This window comes from Corvus brachyrhynchos, unplaced genomic scaffold (assembly GCF_000691975.1).
Source record: "Corvus brachyrhynchos isolate BGI_N302 unplaced genomic scaffold, ASM69197v1 scaffold363, whole genome shotgun sequence".
In the NCBI taxonomy this organism is placed as follows: domain Eukaryota; kingdom Metazoa; phylum Chordata; class Aves; order Passeriformes; family Corvidae; genus Corvus; species Corvus brachyrhynchos.
The window spans coordinates 595,185-616,278 of NW_008237404.1; the positions used below are offsets into that span (position 1 = coordinate 595,185).

Below are 21,094 nucleotides of genomic sequence, written 5' to 3' on the forward strand. Positions count from 1 at the left end.
TAATGTCATGCAGTATGTTCAATGTTAGCTTTTTGTAAAAAAAAATGTAAAAAAAAAAAAAGGAAGGATAATGCTAAATGAAAGGATTTTCTTAGCTGGATCAGCCACATTAAACATAAATGTTAAACGTTTTCTGGTGGTATGCTGTTACAATTGTCTACTTGACAGCACAGTGAAACTGCAATTTAACTTACAGAATACAAAGGAAAATAAACCAACAGCAAGCTTGCACAGCTGTGATAGTGCTGTAATACAAAAATAAAAAATCACAGTGAGGTCTGCTTCAGTTTTGAGTAAATTATAAAGGCCTTGTTCTCAAAGAAATGTGATGTTTGAAAAATGATACTGCTTCTGATTGTGGAGCCCTATTATTATTTCTGCTATTAAATTAAGTGCCATAAATGTAGTAAAGAAAAATGCAAACATATATTTCAGTCCGATGTGTTTTGGTTTTATTATGTAGGCTAACTTTACCTATTATTTGAAGCTTTTATATAGGTAAATTCACAATCTTTTTTTGATTAATTCTAAAAAATTGTACAAATATTAAAATACTATTGAAAAAGAAACATGCTTTTTTCTTGCAATGACAAATGTTTGCAGTTTTCTCAAAGAAATTGTACATTTTGCTGATTTTTTGCAATAAATAGCATGTAAGTAAAACACAAATCCCAGTGTGCCATGAAATAAATCAGTTTAGTTAATTCCCTATGTTTTTAAAATAGATTCCTTTGTGGTTCTTGCTTTGTGCATTAAGTCAGATGGATAGTATTCAGGGTAAGCAAAATACTTGAAAAGGAAACAGTTCTCATGCTTTTCATTTTAAATGGAGCTAAAACATGAGGTATCACGGCAGCATGCAAACGTGTAACAGGAGCACCACGAACACTTTCCTGTTTTTACGTGAGCTCTTGAGAAAGAAAATCTTCTAAGTGTGTAACTGTGTTTTATAAGCAACCTATGTTCCCTTGCCAGTATTATTATTATGAACTGTTAAAATGGCTGTGCAGAACCACTGAACTATTCTGTTATAATTACTTTGTTTATTTTGTATGTATTGTTGAGCGCTGACACTGTGAGAAAGAAAATGGTCCCAGTTCTTAGGAAGCTAATGGCCTGAAGCAATTTTAAATACTGAACCAAGCTGAGAAAGAAAACTTGAATGACACAGAAAAACTAATTTATTCTGTTACTCCTGAACTGAAACTAACAATAAAATTTACACATGGCAGACGGACAGGCAAGAGTGGTCTCTCAGTTGGAAGTCTCTTAGTTTCTTATTGGCTTAACTCACTGTAACAGCTAGCCTAAATAAAGAGGCTTTGTGAGACCAGGAAAGACCTGATAGAACAGGATTTTGTAAGTGCCATTTAATTCCTGATTAAAAATAAAAATAAATGAAATGCTTAATTGATTCTTCCTTTCGGCTCAGCTGGGAGACTTGGCAATGTGTCTAAGTCAGGTATGGAAGCTTAGAACAGTTAGGATGTGATGGTTCTGTAATAAGGGTCTGTAGAAGTAAATGTTAGCATGTAGGTTCCAGAAAAATATATTTAACAGGCAATTCTGCACATTAAATGAGTTCTCAATTGAAAAAATGTCTTTTCATTCAGGTCTTTCTCCTACCTTCCAAGGTAGCAGGAGTTCATCTAGGAAAAGCAGCTTCAGTAGTCTTGTCTCCCAAGATTACAGTTGAGGAGTTTAACAAGAAGTCAGTGGTATAGGAAGCTGATTTAACTATACGTTGGGCAGCTTAAATCTAGGGAACTGCAGTCGGAATAAGCCTCAATAGGCTTGTTACTATCTTCTTGTGCTTTAAAAGCTTTCCTCTCAAACAATGGCATACACAGCTATTCTAAAAAGCACGGGACACTTGCCTCAGCAATTAGTGACAAGAAAAAGGTTTGAGGGTTTTTTTGTTCTTTTTTTGTTAAGGAAATGGATTTTTGTGTAGTTGACTACCAGAGGAAAAATAAATGGTTTATTGTGTAAAAAATGCAGTTTTGCAAGATTTGTACTCAGATCATTATCAGTAAAGTTGTTATAATGATTTGTGAAACAGGATTTAAAACTTGGTGTAAGGATTGCATTCACTTGGTACTGGTATACTTGGATTGCTTTAAATAAAGCTGTAATTAAATCTATTGTAATTTCTCCAGTTAAAGTAGAGGAGGGTAGTGCCACCTTTGAGATTTTCTGTTGCTGTATCTAAACTCTTTGAGAAAGGCTGGATTGGTCTTGGGGAACAAAGGCAGAACTAATAGTTCAAAAATAATTAAACTTGGCAGCCAAAGTAAATGTTTTCATTTGAAGAAGACACACATTTTTGTCACATGAAGGGATTTGTCAATGAATTTTTAATCAAAACTGTTTATCTTTTCTTTGGATTGTTTTCTGGATGATTAATTCAGTAGCACTGGCATAATTTCTTTGTTTCCTTTCACCTACTACTGATTAAGACAACGGAATTCTAGATGTCCAGTGAAACTAATTGTAAAGCATTTTCTAAATTCTGCAAGGTACATTTTTCGTTGGGACCAAGACTTTTGTTTGTATTTTTAAATAACATACATTTCACATTCTTAGTCTTGGAAAAATAATTTTGTTTTAAAAATGAAAACATTCATTTAAGCTGTGTTTCATTTGGATACAGAAGGAGAAACAGACTTTTCAAAATGTATAAAGTTTATTCAAGAACTCAGTTCCCAATTCTTGCAATTTCCTTTTGTGTAAAGCTATATAAAGACAGACAAATGTAAATACTAAAGGACTGTGATATGGAAACAAAAAGGCTCATGTTTGGGCAATCACCAGTGAAGTTTTACTATCATTTTTCCACTGTGTAACAATTGCAACCAATTACAAGAACTGCTGTAAATAATTCTTTTTGAGGGAGTAAATATGCAAACAAATCAGTTCACTATGCTGGTAGTGATTTTTTTCCTCTTCTCCATTTGGATAATACTTTTGGAAATAAACTAGAGAACTGCATACTCTCACTTCCCTGTGCCATAATTTTCTGTTAATCTGTAACTATTTACTGAAGTTTGATTCAAGTAGAAACAGTAATTTTGAAGTATTAGAGAGGTACAGACATCCACATGAAGATATCAGAAATGATAATTTAGTGATGTATGAGCTATATTGAGATTAACAGCAATTCAGATTGTAGCATCAGCTGATTACTCTGGTAATTTTAGCATAAATTTTGTTTCTCTACTAACCACACCAAAAAGAAAAAAAACATTCAGTGACAAGATGTTGCCATTCATGCTTTAAAAAATGTGCACAACTTCTATACTGCAACAATACTTCTGATGTCAATGTTGTAGCATAATGAAAAGAAGACTGAAATTTAAGCAATGAAAAGGGTCAGGTTGGTGATTGGGGTGACGGCAGTGCTGAGGGTACAGCAGATGTCTTTAGTTTTCGGTACTACTCAGAATCCACCTGTGAACTGAAGCATATCCAGAAGGTTTATCTCCACAAGAAAGGTGGTAGTTATTGCAGTATCTAAGTGAGGTGCCATAATGCTTAGTAGTGTTACCAGCCAGGGGACTGCACCCTGACTTTCCTAGCTCTTCAAGGGTCAGGTGATTCTGGCCTGGAAAGCTGCAGTTCCCTCCCTGGCTCTGAATTAAATGGCAAATCACATTTGAAAATGTGCCTCCAAAACAAAAGCTTAAAATGTATAACTTAAAATGCTGTGCTTCCATTGTCAGCAGAACAAGCAAGATGGTAACTATCTTGCGGTATCTGGCTAACATTTATGGATTAGATTAGGTGAATGATTTGTTTGATACCCCATGGAAGTGGGCATATGTTCCTTGATGTCAGAACAATGGCTGAAATTAAGGACTCAAGTCCCAGTTTTGTTGTTAGTATGACACTTATAAGAGACTGGTGACGTGACAGTCCTCCAAGTTGTAGCAGCAGTTTTTAGGTATCTGGTACAGGCAAGGGTATTTGCTGACCTTTATTTTAATATTCATGTCTTCTATCCAATGAATAAGCGAAGGCTGCTCGTGTTTTGGTTTGTAAAATCTTGTGCATGGAGCTGAAACCACCTAAACTGACTTTAAAGGAACACTGAAGACAGGTTTCTGTTACAGTGTGCCTCCGCTGCTGGCTTAGTTGTAGAGACAGATATAGTCAAGAGATACAGTTGTGGAGATAAACATTTCTCTCCTTATGGCCAACAGCCTTGGACTCACTCCTGAAGACAGGAGTGAGTGAGTCTAAGCCCAATAAAAGGGAATTTCAGCTATGGAAGATGTGTGGCTTCCTGCTTCTCCTTTAGGCAGTGTAAAAGCAACTGGAGCACCCTCCAGATAACACTGAAACCTTGCTTCACTCGCTTAAGCTCACCTTTAGTGCTTCCTACTTGCTATATGGAAGCTCTTTGAGTTTGCATTAACTGCTGAGGGCTCCACTCTGCTGCTGAAGGGCAATTTCAGTCCTGTACATCAGACTCTTGGAGAAATTGCAAAGGCAGCCCTTGAAGCAGGGACTGCCCTGGGCTTTACCACAATAATAGTGGAAAATGTTAAATGAGGACTCTTTCTCAACTCAGGCTTTTGTGTGTATCTGGGATCTCATCCGAGTGTTGGTTTTCTTCCCTTGTTCACCAGAGCTGAAGTAGCAAGCTTTAAAAAAGTTAGTAATAATTTTGTTCTGATTCTCCTGTTTTAAGGATGATGACTATTTTTTTTCCAAAAGTTGGATATTCATGGTTTACTAACACCATGGGTTAAAATCCTTTTGTAAATAGACACCAAGGCACTATGTGATAGCTACTTCCTGGATAATAAGATCATCAAGTATATACAAAACAGCATCAAAGGAATTAAAAACCCATGAGATTTAAACAACAGACTACTAAATACAAATCTTGCTACCCAGAGGTGTGCAAACAATTTATTTGTGTTCAGTGCAACACCGTACAGGGGAACGGGTCTGCAGCTGTGTTTCTCTACAAGGCCAATAAATGGTTTCGTCAGCTCTGGTGAGCATTTATTTTGTATCCAAAGTCCTAATGTAAAAAATAATAAAGAGCAGTTTTACTCTCTCTGTTTGTGATGACAGAATCAGAAATACCAGTCAACAAGTGCAGATGGAAATGAAATATTCCTCTTAATTGAAATCTGTGGGCTGCATGAAAGGATTTTTTTCCCACTGCCCAAGTAGTTCCTTGTGTCAGACAATCTGAAGATACTTTTTTTTTCTTTTTACTACTCCAGCTGGCACAACAGATTGCCTAGTTGAATTAGCATACCCTAAAATAAGAAAGGATATAAATGAATATGACGGTACAGGCAGTAGAACAAACAATTGCTATTATAAAATATACTAACATATTTCTCTGTTGTATAGTGAATGGATTTGAGACACAGGGAGGCCTTAATGACTTCTGGAGCTTTTTGCATTAGTTATTTTTATATGAATCTCAGTAATAAGCAAATCAGCATATATGTTGCCAAATAAAAATACAAAGCTACTAGCAAATTTACACCTTTTGCACAGAACTTATACAGATATCGCATTTTTCTATCTTGTGTTATTGCAAGAACAAAATTGCATAGACCATTTGCTGGCACTTTCTGAATTCTCCAAATAATGCTTTGTCTTACAAATAATTCAAGTAGTTCCCTCAAATCAATATCACCCACTAATACAGTAAGTGTTTACATGTAGTGAGAGAAAAAACCCACGGATCTCAAAAGTATGAACAATGACATAATCATCTGACCGAATAATAGTTCAGCAAGGAAACATATTTGTTTTATTTTTTTATGCTCTCTGTAAGGCTGTTTTCCAAGTGTTACTGACAAAACATGTTATTTGATTCAAGTCATTCTTCTGAAGTGGAAATGTCATTTGTGCTCTTCTTCCCCTTACACCCTGTATTCCAGAATCGTAGATGCAGATTTGTTTCCTAAATTGAAGTACTCTGTTTTTAAAATGCTGAAAAATAAGCTTTCAGTAATGCTCTTCAGCAATAATACAAAATGCAGATGCGCAAGGGGGTGTGTGGCCTTTTCGGGTGCCTCACTGGCAGACCCGGCTGTATTCTTGGCAAGTGGAGCCCACGCCGGCCACTGACAAGTAGAGCTTTCCATCTGGACACACGCAGATTTCATAGAGCCCCTGAGAAATCCCAGATCCACCCCTTGCACCCTCAGGCAACTTGGGCAGTCGCACAGTTTCAGCATCGAGCAAAAGCTGTGTGGGAAAAAGCAGGACAAATGGGCTTGTTAGAGATGATAAAGCAGTAACGTGCCATGAGACAAGCTGAATTTGGCTAGGCAGAGGCTCAAGAATGGCCTTCTATCCAGGACTTGTAATATACAAAGTTTCTCTGCGCCCTAGGCTCTTGGCAGACATAAACAGGATAGGGATAAGCTGGTGCCCACCCTCTTCATTAGCAGAGAACTCCTGAAGTTCAACAAGGCCAAGTGCAATGTCCTGCACCCGTGTTGGGGCAATCCCAAAAATGCATACAAGCAGGGTAATAAATGGATTGAGAGAAGCTCTGAGGAGAAAGATGTGGGGGTATTGATGGATAAAAAATTATGTATGAGCCAGCAATGTGCGCTCGCAGCCCAAAAAATCAATCACACCCTGGGCTGCAACAGGAGCAGCGTGGGCAGCAGGGCGAGGGAGGGGATTCTGCCCCTCTGCATCCAGCTCTGAGGCCACCAACATAAGAAAGACATGGACCTGCTGAAGTGAGTCCAGAGGAAAGCCATGAAGATGTTTAGAGGGATGGAGCAACTCTCCCATGAGGAAAGGCTGAGAGAATTGGAATTGTTCAGCATGGAGAAGAGAGGGCTCTGGGGAGACCTCACTGCAGCCTTCTAGCATTTAAAGGGGGCCTACAAGAAAGCTGGGGAGGGACTCCTTATCAGGGATACTGGTTTTAAACTGAAAAAAGATAGATTTAGATTAAATATATACAAAAATAAAATTCTTCTAGTAGTGAGGCACAGAACAGGTTGCCCAGTGAAGCTGTGGATGCCCCATCCCTGGAAGTGTTCAAGGCCAGGTTGTATTGAACTCTGAGTAGCCTGGTCTAGTTGAAGGTGTCCCTGTCCATAGCAGGGAATTTGGACCTGGATGATCTTTAAGGTCCCTTCCAGCACAACTCACTCTAGGATATGAGATAGTGACAGGGTCCCTGCCCATGCACAGAACAGCAGGACAAAGCGCTGCTGCTGGGCCCCAGTCTGTCCTGGCCTGAGTGCTGAGGCCTCACTGCTGAGCCAGCTGTTAAGGATGGGCATGGGTTGGTCTGCAGTTCCTCTGCAGAAGAACTGGCACAGTACAGCCTTGCAGAGGGGATAAATAGGCTGCTGCATGTTGCCTGCTGCTAATGATGTCTGCAGAGCTTCACTCCTTAATTTTGCCACCCTGGAGCTGTGTCTGCTGCTGAGCCAAGATTCCCCACTGGGGTGCCTGGGGTCACTGTGCTAGTGGGGAGCTAAGCGCTATCCAAAATTTATTAGAAAGCACCTCTCTAAGCTAATATAACATTATGTCTGTTGGTACTATTTTTACATAAATAGAAGTTTTATTATTGGCACTAATAATTTTAATATCCTGCCACCTAAAACCTGAGGAATTAACAGGACTTGAAAAAAAAGAACTGGAGTATAGTCACACAGAAGATCAACTGCAGTTACGGAAAAGAAGGGCTTGTACTCACCACACCATCACTGCTGTGTAGTTTGATATCCATCTGGGAAAGAGCTTCAATATTCCCAGCTTGTGCTTTGATATTAATTCCTCGTGGTGCATCCATGCTCAAAGACCGAGTTGGTGATTCCAGCCTAAAGGCAGGAGCAGGAAATCAGACAGTAGCACAATCTCATACATTCCTTTATGTTAGAAAAATAAGTAAACATTGAACAAGCCCTGGCAGACTCTTGCCTGGAGTCATATAAAAGATGCAGCTTCCCTTTTCTTCAGGTAGACTTGAAAAAGGAGGCAGCTATTTCAAAAACCAACAAAGCATCCCAAACGAAAAATATAGATTAATTCATAATACAAATGCAAGGCATTATTTAATACACAACTACAGATTATTTCAGTATAACAGTAATTTAATCTGTTAAACTGAAACCCAGTTTTACATTATTTAGTTTCAATTTGTTTTCATTTTTGGCATAGTAAGACATTGAAATTAATACAAGTAATACAGCCTGGAAATTCTTTCTATCAACAAGAGTTTTGACACTGCTATTAGTTGGACCAAGATTTCACTCAGGGAGTGTGTGCGTGTGTGTGTGTGTGTTGTTTAACTAGATGACAACGGAAACTTAAAAACTGTTAACTTAATTTGAAATAAAAATTATACAATGTAACAAACAGAGAGTTGCAAACTCTGCAGTGCCACAAGATGGCAGGAAGGTACTGTATTATCTGAGTAATCACCTCATCGGATCAGCTGTGCAGGATTAATGATTTTTACTTTTCAAAGAGATAAGGCTTTGTTTCTTCAGAATTTTGGTATCATTTCCATGCTAAGTAACCGGGATAGAAGTACTAATTAAAAATCATGAGAAGGAAAGAAAAAGCCCAATCTTAGCAATAAGCTAGTGATTATGTTGGTTCTTTTGACCATTACCTAGAACTGCTTCATCTGGAGGCACTGCAGGATCAGAATTCATACCTATTAGGTTCTGATCATGAATATTCACTTACCCTTCCTGATGACACCAGCCAACACTAAACAGGTGAATATGAAGGCTAGAGAAAGTGAGACAACTGGTGGTCCCTGTTTGCATCTGTGTTAGCTTTCCTATTCCCTAGACGTATAAAAGAATGTGGAATGTGGGTTGCACCCACATTGCAGAACACATTCTCACATCCCTGTTCCCAAGTCTGCATGTTCTCACCCACTGTGTTTTTAGAAATGTAGAGGGTTGTGTGTGTGTGCATGCACTCCCAGAAGATCCTGTGCTGGTTCCACAGGTGCTCCACAGCTGCCAGTCCGGGCGAGTGGAAGCTGTGCCCCAGCAGATCCTTTACTGGGAATGCATTGCGTAGTGAGTCCAGACTCTGACTGCCAATCATTGGCAGGAATTAAATTTTACACACAATCTTGATGCATCTGTCTAATTTACTAATTTATTTCAGTTCTTCCTTTTCTTTTTGTTTTCCTGTTACTTCATTAAAACCATAACTTAAAAGAAGACAGTTTGTGCTTGTGAGAAACTTCAGTTGTGTCTTCCAATTCTGAAGAAGCTAAATCCAGCTGATGCTTAAATCCTAAATCCATGATATCTAAGCACAGTCACTGAAACTTCATTTTTTATCCTCAAATCTGAAAATAGCTCAAGCAATATTGGCTTATCATTGCTGGCCAGAGTTAGCAGAAGATTCTATCTTCTCTGATCCTCAAAGGTCCCTTCCAATCCAAATCATTCTACGACTTTATGTTTCTATCATCTGCCTCTCCCTGACACCTCCTGGGTTCATCACCCTCAATTAGCTTAAACTCCAGATTGATAAATAAATAAAATACTAACAGTGGGCAAATGCATCATGGTCCCATACTGAGACCATATCCATAAAATAATTTGATGCCTTATCCCATAAATCTGAGATGGCACAAACTTTTGTCATGATCATGCTGTGTACAAGGGCATGAGTACGAGTCTGTTCTGCATCAGACAACTAATATAGTATTAGTAATTTATTGCGCAGTGTCTGGGATTTAACAACTTTTGTATGAATTTTTGCCTTAGATCTCTAGATTTATACTTCTATGAAATGGAAAATCAGTTCTTCCCTGAGTGATTAATATGGCAGGTCTGCTTCATGGGAATATTTTTCAGTGCACATTTGTACGCATTATATACTGAAAAATTAAACAAAGTTTCTATTTTCAGTCTTTAAAATCTAATATATTTTCTTAAGTTAGTGTCAAGGTACTTGAATATAACTTGTCTTAGTTTGTCTTAACGAAAAGCTTTAAACATTGAAATAGCTCATGTTCTTTTGTAAAGTATTTCACCTATGTAAGCAATGTATACATAGGCATAAATTTTTATTTTTAAGCTCTATTGAATATCACAAGACTGCAGACTGGGACAAATTTCTGAGCGTGTATCAGACCTTTGAAAAGCGATCAAACATGAGAGAAATATTTATTACTTCCTACCAAAATTAGTGCTGGCAAGAAGCCTACAGACTTCGGAAGCACTTAGATTTATGATATGACATACATATAATTTAAATTACATTGCAGAATTACTTTTGCTATATTAATCACAAACCTAAATTTCTGCTGTTTATGAAGGTCCTATTTCCAGATTAGCTCAGGGTGGATTTGCCTAATTAAGCACTGTTGGGGTCCTGTCCCCCCTGCCGTGGGGTCCTGGGAGAGGGGCCCCGGTGGGGAGACACGGGGTTTCCCTATCCCCTGGTCAGCCTCGTTCCCCATTGGTTGTTTTGTGTTCCCCTGTGCAGGCAAAGGACCCTCGGGTCCCGTGATTGAGCAGTTCCTTGGCAGAGCCCTGGCCATGCGGCTGGAGAAATAAACATCTCTGAAACATCTACCAAGAATCCGTCCATAGATATTTCTTTTCCACGAGCGTTGTTGTCTAATACACGTGTTGAAGTATCCACACTGTAACAAAGCATGTCAATGAAGCTTCCTGGCAATGCAAACTGTTGTGAATCAGTGACATGAACTATACTGTGTGAGATTCTAGCAAAGGCAAGAGTCACTAACACTACTGACGCATTTCTCTGTACAGCATTCAAAGGTTCCGCATCTGAAGTCCAGCCACCTAGTGTAGAAACAGCCTGAGTTGAACCTTGAGTTTGAATGTCCCTTCTCAGACCCCACACTGATGTGCATCCCTCGGGTGTCCTGGCAAAACAGGAATTCAGTTTGCTTGTAAATGCTGGAGGGTGCTTGGAGAGTAAGAGGGCAGAAATTAATTGTCTTAGAGTTTTTGGTCATTTTATAGTGTTTGAATTCGTGCATTAGAATGATGAGGGAATATTTTGTTACCAGTCGCTTTATCATTTTTTAAAAATTACAGACACATAAATTACATTTAAGAGGATGAAGTGAATGATCTTTACTATCTAGGGGAATTAATCTATGTAATGTGCTGTCCTAAATGTGACATCTGTCACAGCCTCTATCTCACTTGGGAAGATGGATTCTGTACTCATGAGTAGCTTCTAGGTACTGCGGTAGCTGCCACGGTCAATTAGCAAGGGGTGTGGTGCAAGAGAAATTGATCTGGACACCACAACATTTGATGCCAAGGACCTGACAGCCCATTATATGCATCCTGAGGAGTACTCTGGACTAGCCATTGCCTACTGGATGCCCGGAAAGGTTGGAGCACATTGGGTGCTCTCCAGGAGATCACAGATTTCAGATTAGTTTAACCCAAATGTCACCCTGTCCACGTACCCAAAACAGTTCCACAATGAAAATCAAGATGTGGAGAGCTCAGGCCATTGGGAGATCTCCCTCAAAAGCATGTTTCTAGTTCAACTTCAGACACTCAAGCAGACCTATCCATGGACTGTAAGGCAATGCAAGCCATACCTGGGCTCACCTGCAGAATAGGTATTTTGCCTTGCTCCCCTTCACCCCAATCCCTGCAGCCAGGGAAACTGTACCACGTCATCTTATGAAAGGCAGGGAAGGGTGAGGGAATAGGTGAGCCCTGTTAATATTTTACAGCTCTGTCATTTGCTGGATATTGGTTCTCCATAGTCCATTGCAACTAAAGCAATTGATTACAGCAAAGGTAGTATTTTCATTGCTGTCTTCTTACTAGTTGGTAAGACAGTTCCAGGAGTCAACTATACTGTCTTGTCTGGCTGCCAAGGAAATTTGGTGCTGAGGTGTGCTAAATAATTAATGAAGGACTGTGCGAAAAATATTCTGAGGGAACCTCGACAGCATCCAGGGTCTGGATTTGAAACCATCCCGACAACCTAAAGGCTTGGAGATTCCCCTTTTCCTATAAGCATGTTGCTAACTTGTGGAGATGCCAGATCACCAGAAATTGCTCAGTTGGCTGTTAGGGAGGATGTGAGGGCAGCGACAGCCCGCAGCAGTCCTGGTAAAGAAGCAGCTGACACTGCCTGTGCATGCTGCAGGAATACCGATCTCTTTTTTCATCCTGGTCTGGCTGGAGTAAGAAGGATGCCTTACAGATCTTTTAAGTACCACAAGGCACTAGAAAGCTGTTTCTAGCATTGCAGAAAGAGTACCACAAGTTTCCTACTGAAGTTTGGGGTTGCTTGACCCTTAGAGCAGGACAGAGGAACCAGCTTGCTCTTGGGTAATTGTTAATTCTTTCCTTCTGACCCCTTTTGGACTTTTCCAGCTCATGAGTCATCATCTCTCCTGAATTCAATGGGAAGAGAATTCCTTGGTATGACCTTAGATAGAAGTTGCCCATCTGTAGGCATTCTTCCCAGCACCCACCTAGGGAAGGTCAGGTTTACTGTAACTGGACTGAACAGGTCCAGGATAGGCACTACCTCTAATATTGTAGTGCACCCAACAACTGTGGATGCCCCACCCCTGGAAGTGTCCAAGGTCAGGTTGGATAGGGTCCCGAGCAACCTGGTCTAGTGGAAGGTGTACCGGGTCATGATGGGGAGCTGGAACTGGATGACCTTTAAGGACCCTTCCAATCCAAACCATTTTGTGATTCTATAATCAAACATCTTTTTCACATTGTTAAGTAAGGAAGAAACCCTCGCTTACCTTTGGCATGGAAAAAGAAATCCTGCCATGAACACCTGCCACAGAGTTTATCTGACTTTGTAAAGGTTAAAGGGGAACAGAAATTAAATTATGCAGTGACTAGAGGTCATGGAGCAGAGGATGAATAGAAAAGGCAAGAAATGAAGAGGAAAAAAAAAAAAACACATGAGGAAAAAAGGGGAAAAAGGAAAATCTTTAACCTGTCTAGGAACTAATGTTCTGAAAGGCAAAAAAGCAACCTAGAGGATTTTGTGGGCTTAATTGGCCTTGACTCTCTGTAGATGTCTGCTTTGAGGCCTGCTTTGTGAATGCACGTTAACCTTTAAAAGGCAATAGGAGTATATTGACTTTTTGATTAGTCTGGAAGGCAGTCTAATTCCCCAGCCATGCAGCTAGACATTGTAAGAGAGTAAACCATAAGCAGAGCATGCACTAGTCACACAGGAAAAAGAGACTGTCAGCGTTTATTTATGGTGCAGTATACGCAATTTCAAACCATATCCCTTCTTTATGAGGAAGCTGGATTCCTGTTGACATGAGCTGAGCAAAACTGGGCTGGAGTTCTAGAGGTGGAGAGTGAGGAGCAGGCGCAGAGAATGCCAACTGCCAATCCTCACCCATATCCACTTATCTCCCAGCAGCTTGCTATTTTGAGGTCAGGCGAGTGGGGAGGACGATCAGGATGTAGCAAGAAGAATATGATCACCCAAAGCTGAGGATCTTGGTGTTCTGCCTTGTGGCTTTTGGTTGCTTGCCAGGAGGTCCAAAGGCAAAGAAGGACAAAACAACAGGACTGAGATCTCAGTCTCAGTACATGCCTCATTTCTATATTTTGTAAAAGTATTTTCTTTGGAATGGCTCCTAAAATTACATCTCCTTGCAAAGAGGAAAAATGAGTTTCACAGCATATTCCAGCAACTGTGTCTATCTTAAGGACATGGAAGTATCAGTATTCAGCAGTAAACTGTGACAGCTCTTATTGAGTGTCAAAGAATAGAAAATACTAATGACTCATTAAATCTTCTTCCCCGATCAGTTTCAGCATCATAATGAAAATACAGCAGTTACTTAGTCAAGCCTTAGCACAAAATTCTGATTTGACGTAACTTCTAGGAATCTTTCAAATGCTGACTGATTTTTCTTTCTAAAATGACCGATTTTGCATCACATATACTGATTTCCTTCATTTAGAGGTGGAATAATCGCTTCCCACCTGGATGATATTGTCTTCCATACTTCCTTCGTTCACTTTGATATTCTAAATCTGAACTTCACTGAGTTAAACTAAATGAAACATAATGAGAAAAATTGGCTGAAAAGCTGCATCCATTTTTCCTTCTCAAGTCCATTAGTTGGTCAATGGCTATAATATATCTCCCAATTTTTGTAGCTTAGTTCAAAAAAATAATTTTCCAAGCATTATTGCCTTTGAGAGTTGCCTGCGCTAGGACACATATTCTGTTTCAGTAAGACCAATGTAAATATCCACAGCTCCTTTACACTGAACACTAAGTTAAATTATTATTTATGCCACAATAAAATGTAATACGCAAACCAGTATGTTTTTGATTAATCAAAATTTAACAGTGATTATCTTAAATTTAAAAAAAAGAACATTTATTAATTTTCTACCAAGTAATCTGGCTCTTTCATTGCAGAAAAACTTACAGGAAAATTTAGAGTAGCATGAGATGCAGCTTAATATTAAAACTGTACTTTCAACTTAACTATGACAAAATTATTAAGTCAAATAAAGTTTTTGTGCCAGTAATAAAAAAGATCACCAGTCTCTTGTGAAAATACAGAAAAGTTGTCTGATAACATTTTAAGAAAACCCACAGGATACAACTGAATTCAGATAAACATACTAAGAAAATGTCTGTTTAGAGGCAACTGTATGTACACAGGAACTCCATCAGAGAAAAACTATTTGGCTGGAATATAAGCAGCTGTTCACAAAGCACATCATTTTTCCAGGAATTCTGAAGCTTTTTAAAAAAAATCTTCAGTGACCCTGTGTTGTAACTCAAAGACTATAACATGATACAGCAATTTGTTCTAATTTGACTTTTAAAGAAATTTTTAAAGATTTTTAAAGATTTTTTTCTTGATTCTTCTGCTTACTGCTTAAATGCATTAATGTAAATGTCATTTTGGAAGGTCCATCTTTTGTCTCCAATCACTCGGGGAAGTCTCAAAATGTGCTGTGCTTTGCTGACAGCTTGTAACATCTCTGACCTCTGAAAATAGACAGAAATGTACCTTGTAATGCACTGAAACATCCCAAATACTTTAATAACAGGAGAACTACCCTGAAATAACTACACAATGCTGTAGAAGGCTCTGCTTTTTCTGCTGGTCTTCTTTCTCCAGACAATCAGGTTCATGCACATAGACAGTCAGTCCTAATGTGTGAGGCACAAGCAAGTCATTACTTACAGCAGTACAGGACTTCTGTATGGCATGTGTAATACTGCAGCAGGATCCCTTCTTTCATGTTTATTAGACTCCCCTCCCACAGGGCTGTGTTGGTAAGGCCTAGGAGCACTTCATTACTCAACCATTTCAGGGCTGAGTTCTTGTATCTGGAGGGGAAAAAACCTCACTGAACCACTTTCATACTTCCCTTTCTTCCAACTCTTGGGAAGGGGTTTTCATCATACACGGCACAGCTGGGCTTACTGAGCTTGGCTGGAATGACGGGGAGTCACAGTGAAATGACAAAATTGTGGAATGGAGAAACCAAGAAATCAGATCACAAATACTCACTAGGCTCAAATAACCACCCTATAGGAAATGCATTTTCTAAAGTTAAACCAATCTCATAGTGACCTTTTAGAATATTGAGCCACTGCAGTAATGGATCATAGACTCTGTGCTTTTTACATTAAGACAATAATTGTATGAAAATGAAATCATAATTAATCAGATCCTATTGTAAGTTGAATTTCCCATAGATAAATGAATCCATTTATCCTTATTTATTCCTATATTTAAATGATTTTATCCATGGATTTATTACAAATCTTATAGCTCAAAGATCTTCGATATGGAGTCAAGTCTGTTACTTGCCCTACTGCTGCATCAGGGTGTCTAACTTTTACGTATTCCAACATTAGAGATGCAGGACCCAGGAAACGAAACTGGATTGTGTTTCTCTAATGATGTCTGTGTTAAGGACTCTATGAAAGAAAAGCACTAACAATATAAGATTTTCATCCTTTGTTGTGTTTCAGGCTGTGGGCAATCTGATGATCCAAGATTAGAAGAAAAGAGAGATCGTGTTATTTTCTTGATACACATTTGAATATTCATAAGCTTTAAGGAATAAGTCAGTTACAGGAAGACATAGGAGATGAGTGTGCAGAGTAGAATAGAAAACCAGAAAAATCCTCAAAACAAGAATTGCAGGAGCCAAGGGAACAACTGTAGAAGATAATAAATATAAATGTAAATACATGGCAGGCAGATGCACAATTATCAAGACTATTATAAAAAAGAAGACTGAATTTGATGCAGAAGATACGAAGAAGGTTTTGAAGGAAGAAGAGATCCAGAAACTTAATAGCAATGAAAACATTTAGACTGTATTTGAAATTCTCCAAGTCTTTAGTGAGTATAACAACAACCATGGATTTTTACCAACTAAGAAAGGATACTTCTTTTAGGTAAATATGATGGTGTCATGACTTTCCTGAAAAGAAAAAGTCATAGCACTGTCAGGGCCTCCAAGCTAATTATTAGCTTGGAAGGACTCATTGCCTCATGTGTGGTATCAAACAAGAGCCAGTAATTAGCAGCATTTTCTAATCCTAGTTGCATGGTTATACAAACTATGATTAGGAATTTAGATGAATTTATGAAATACTGGGTTACAAGTGGAAAAGCTTTATTCTGCAATTTGAACATTTCCCAGCACTTGCTTCCCAGTGCTTTGTTTCTTATGATGAATTTTCATTTCTTCAGACCTTAACCAAACATGGAGTAGTTGGCAAGTGCGCAGTTCCTCTAAAGAAATGCAGTTGATCCCCTGTGCATCCTGCAAATTAATATAAAGAAATAGCTACTGCTAGAGCATAATTAATCTATTTTAGATATCTCTGTAAAATGCCCTCACAGTATCTGTTGCCTTCCACCAAAAGGTGATGAGATGTGGTACAGGTATCTGCACCTAGATGTCCAAATGAATTGAATCAATTCCACCTGAACATCTGCCCAAACAGTTGTAAACCCCTGGGAGCATGCTCCAGGGATATTAGTCTCTGTGCAGGTGGCTTGTGGGAGGATCCCTTTCCACTTCAGTGAAAATGAACGAATGAACAAATGAACAAATGAATGGTTTTGCTCGCATAGAGAGAAGTATTCTAAACCTGGATGGGCATCTGAGATGCGTCTGCTTTTTCTGGGCACACATAGGTCCTCTAGATTTGGACTCAGTCGTATGAATGCAGCCTAAATATGCAAGATCTGAATGGTAACCAGGAGTGTGTGCTGAACCATCAGCTATGAAAAATGAAGAATCACAAAAAATGTTAGGCACATGCAGCTGAAGAGGTTTTTGTATGTTTTCAGTTTTCAGCCCTACTCCATATGCATAGGAAGCACAGTTGATTTTTAAATAAATAAATCTATTGGGTTTTTTAAAGCTCATTTTGTCTTATGCTAAAAATGATCAAGGATAATGATCAAGGGCAGAACCCCAAGGCACTCCATTCCTTTTGGGTGCCATTCTTAAATGTTGGGAGTATCTGCCGCTCTTGAAGATGTCAGCTGGTGTTTCCTTTAGCACATTTTTCTTTCCTTTAATTTAAATCAAAAAATTCTTATCAGTTTATTTCTTGAAATAGCCTGTGTTCCACATTAGTTCTGTATTTATGCTGTAAATCTGAAATGCGTGGCAGCAGATGATTCTAGTAAAGCTCAGTTCTGAGATTCTGGATTCAAGGGAATTGTTCAGCATAAGCACAGCAGGCACTAACACTGCTTATGGCTTAGGGGGGATCTCTGTGCACAAGCACAATTACAAAGCCAGATTTGAATAACAGATGTTTCCAGCTCCCAAGGTTTTGGTTAAAAGATTTTTTTTTAATGCAAGCAACATAAAAGAAGCGTTCAAAGTTCTAGGACAAATGCAGTTATATGTTCTCTTAAAAAGAGAATAAAACAGTTCCCAGTTTTAATGGCACTTTGAAAAGGCTCTAAAAGCAATTTAAAACAACATTTATAACGTATTAAAAAACATAGCAGATATGTGTTGCTGCCTGCTCCGAGCTTCCCCTCCCCCTCCCCAAGCTGAACCCCTTTGTTCCAAGCGCGGGCAAAACCAAATGTGACTCAAACTCTTTAGCAGTGTCTGACTGGCCGCTCACCCCGGGTCTGCCCCCAGTCCTCCCCTTTCCCCTTCTCCGAATAAAAGAGAGGACCAAGGCGGGGCCCGCGCTCTTTTGGCTTTGCAACTCTTTCTGCGAACATCTGTGTGCTTCTGTTTCTTTGAAAGCTTCTAATTGTGGGAAATTAAGCAAGCTAAGAGCTGTATTTCTCCCTCTTTGCTTCTGCTGGTGGTATTGGATTTGCAGCTACCATTTTGCCGCTTTTAGAGCTACTGAAATGCTGGATTGCCCGTGCTGGCCCTCTAGGCTGCTCGAGGCTTTCTAAGGCATTAAACTACCAGCCTAGCCGGTAAAAGCTGTAAGTATACCCCCACAGATATGATTATCACAGAGTACTTATTTGTTTACTAATTCTCTGTCCATTTTAAATATTGAGGTGTTTTTTCCTGTTTGCCCACTGTCACTCAATGCAGAGTTGTTGAAGGAATGAAGACTAAAGATAAGACTGAGATATGATTAAAATAGAAGCTTCTCTCAAGAGTGACAGTTGTGATGAAGAGTGGTAAGAGCTAATTCAAAAGAGGTCTCTGTGATGACCTCAATTTTATGATGTGCTGATTCTCCAGGTAATTAAAAATGACCAAGGCCCCAGTGAATGTGATTAAATCTGGCACATCACAGATGTTTCCAGCATGACTATTTTTTTCAAATTACTTTAATAATATTATAAAATAACATCTTATATGATAAAATTTTAATCTCATATAATAACAGCATTTGCATCACTGTTGTAAAAAATGAGCTAAGCACTTTCCTTATGAGAAATATCATAAAATTCTCTTCCAGGCTGAAATTTGCCATGCTTTTCTTCTATATGTATCTAAGCAAATTTTTATTTAATATGCTGAAGCATAGAAAGATTTCAAGTAAGTGGAGTTCTTCAGTGCACGCTGTTCACAGTGTTCATAGTGTTCACATGTTCTCCACGAAAATAAACACTCAAGTGAAGAGGCTTTGCCAAAAAGCAGGCCATACCCTTTCCTTCTTGTGATTTGTTAGTACAGTGGCTGAATGTGCCACACTGTCATCAGAGTCCTCACAGCTGAAGTACCATAACTGTGCACACAGTCTGAGGGAGAGGGGAAGGAGTGAGTAGTGATGATGTACATGTGCAATGCATCTTGGAAAAGTTACTCTTATCAGGAAATGCTTCCTTTTCTTTTTCCAGTGTTTGCCACACCCACATCCTTATGGTGGGTGTCTCCTGTTTCATGCCTCCTCCCCAATTCTCTTGATACATGTGCAGATAAGTATGTAGGCTAAAGATAATGTAAGGGATGATCAGCTCAACTCAGTATTACAACTTGTATCAGTGACAGCACAATCAGGCTTACAAACAGGGCTCCACGTGCCCATCTGCAAGGTGCCTAAAACTGTGACAATCACTAACGAAGTTTTCACAGTGGCTTGTGCTCTGGTGGAATATGCTGTAGTCACTGATGACAATTTCACTTTAGCAAGCTCACTGAGCAGTCTGACATTGTCAGGGACCCAGTTCAACAGGTGCATTAATCAATACAACTTTGCTCTTTGTGCTACTGACATAAGCAGCCATGGAAAACACTTAAATGACTGTCCCATACAAGCAGCAGAAACAACTTTTGTTGGTTTTAATGCGTTAAGTGACATCTCTGAAAAATTGAGGCTTTAGGAAGAACATCAGCCACATGACCGCAGCAAATGAAAGCCATTTATGAGAGTGCTTGCGAAATTCTTTTCACTTTAGGATTAATATTTACGGGTAAAATCACTGCTTAAAAGACAACCAGATGTGTTGTCATACACAAGACTTTGCTAATAGAGTTTTTTAAAATATTCAAGTCAGAAATACTTCTGAAAAGATGATAAACACAATGCCCTGTACTATCCAGTCCTTCTAAACGACACCTTTTTACACATTTGAGTCCATCAGATAAATGGAAAGAAATTCTTTAAAGCTTCCAAAAGCAGTATTTGATGGTGTTCCTTGTTAACCTGATTGCAGTAAAGTGTATGAATGCAAATTTATATCTAGCAAATTAAGGCCAGGGCTCATAAAATTACACAGCAGTAGAAATATCGCAGTAGTCAGGGAGCAGAGGTGCTTGCAAACACTGAATCATAACCATAGTCTTACCTTCCATTATGTAATTCATTCTCTTCTGACTGACTGGGCTTTTGATTTACATAATGAATTCAAATCAAAATGACTGTACTTCAATTAGTTAGATGGCATTTTTACGCAATTAGCATGTAAGCATTAGCATTACAAATATGATTAAACAATTATTTGGCAAATGTTTTTACCCTGGTTGGCTTCTATACATTTGTCTAGATTTCCTTCATAATTCTTACTCATACAGCCATAAAACCCCACTTCAGTTTCCAGCTTTCTCTCTGTCTTATTACATAGTTTAACCATAGCAAATGCTTCAATTGCAAAAGGAAAAAAATACTATCAACGGGGAATGGAAAGGATAAAAATAAGACCAGAAAGAATCAGAGAGAAGTAGAAGCCATAACTCCATAAGTAGAGTTATTGGATGCCACAGAACAGACATAAAATTAAAGGGTGTATGTTAATTATGAATATATAGACAGGGAAAGGCCTACCATCAGTACAGTAATTTACCCTAACCAGATACCTAGAAAAACATATAATTGTCCTTCAAATTATCAATATTCTGTAATATGTTAGTCACATACCAGTAAATACTTTAATAAATATTTTTATTAAGCTTTTATTATGCTTTTAAGTGTTGGACAGGTATTTCACTTAAATATAAAGCAATGCTTCTTTAATTACACATTCAAAGTTTTAATTAATACCAATATTATACATTTGTTTAGAATACATCTGTTTCCCTGGGGAATACTGAAATACTTTCAGCATATACCCACAAACCATTAAACATGCCCATATCCTGGTAACATATATCTCTCTATATAATCATACTCTGGCAAAAGTTGACTC

General features: G+C 38.7%; 1 protein-coding gene across 5 annotated transcripts in view; it reads right to left on the reverse strand.

Annotated features, from left to right (window-relative positions):
- Positions 1–2,667: 2,667 nt before the first annotated feature.
- Positions 2,668–21,094, reverse strand: part of SGCG (sarcoglycan gamma) — a 96,625-nt gene continuing 78,198 nt past the window's right edge. For all 5 annotated transcript variants that reach the window (XM_008630980.2, XM_017730773.1, XM_017730774.1 and 2 more), the window contains 2 exons: positions 7,706–7,829; positions 2,668–6,222 (listed from right to left, as the gene is read on the reverse strand). In XM_008630980.2, the coding sequence (XP_008629202.1) occupies positions 6,049–6,222; positions 7,706–7,829 (298 nt within the window). In that variant the 3' untranslated portion in view covers positions 2,668–6,048. The remainder of the gene's footprint in view (positions 6,223–7,705; positions 7,830–21,094) is intronic.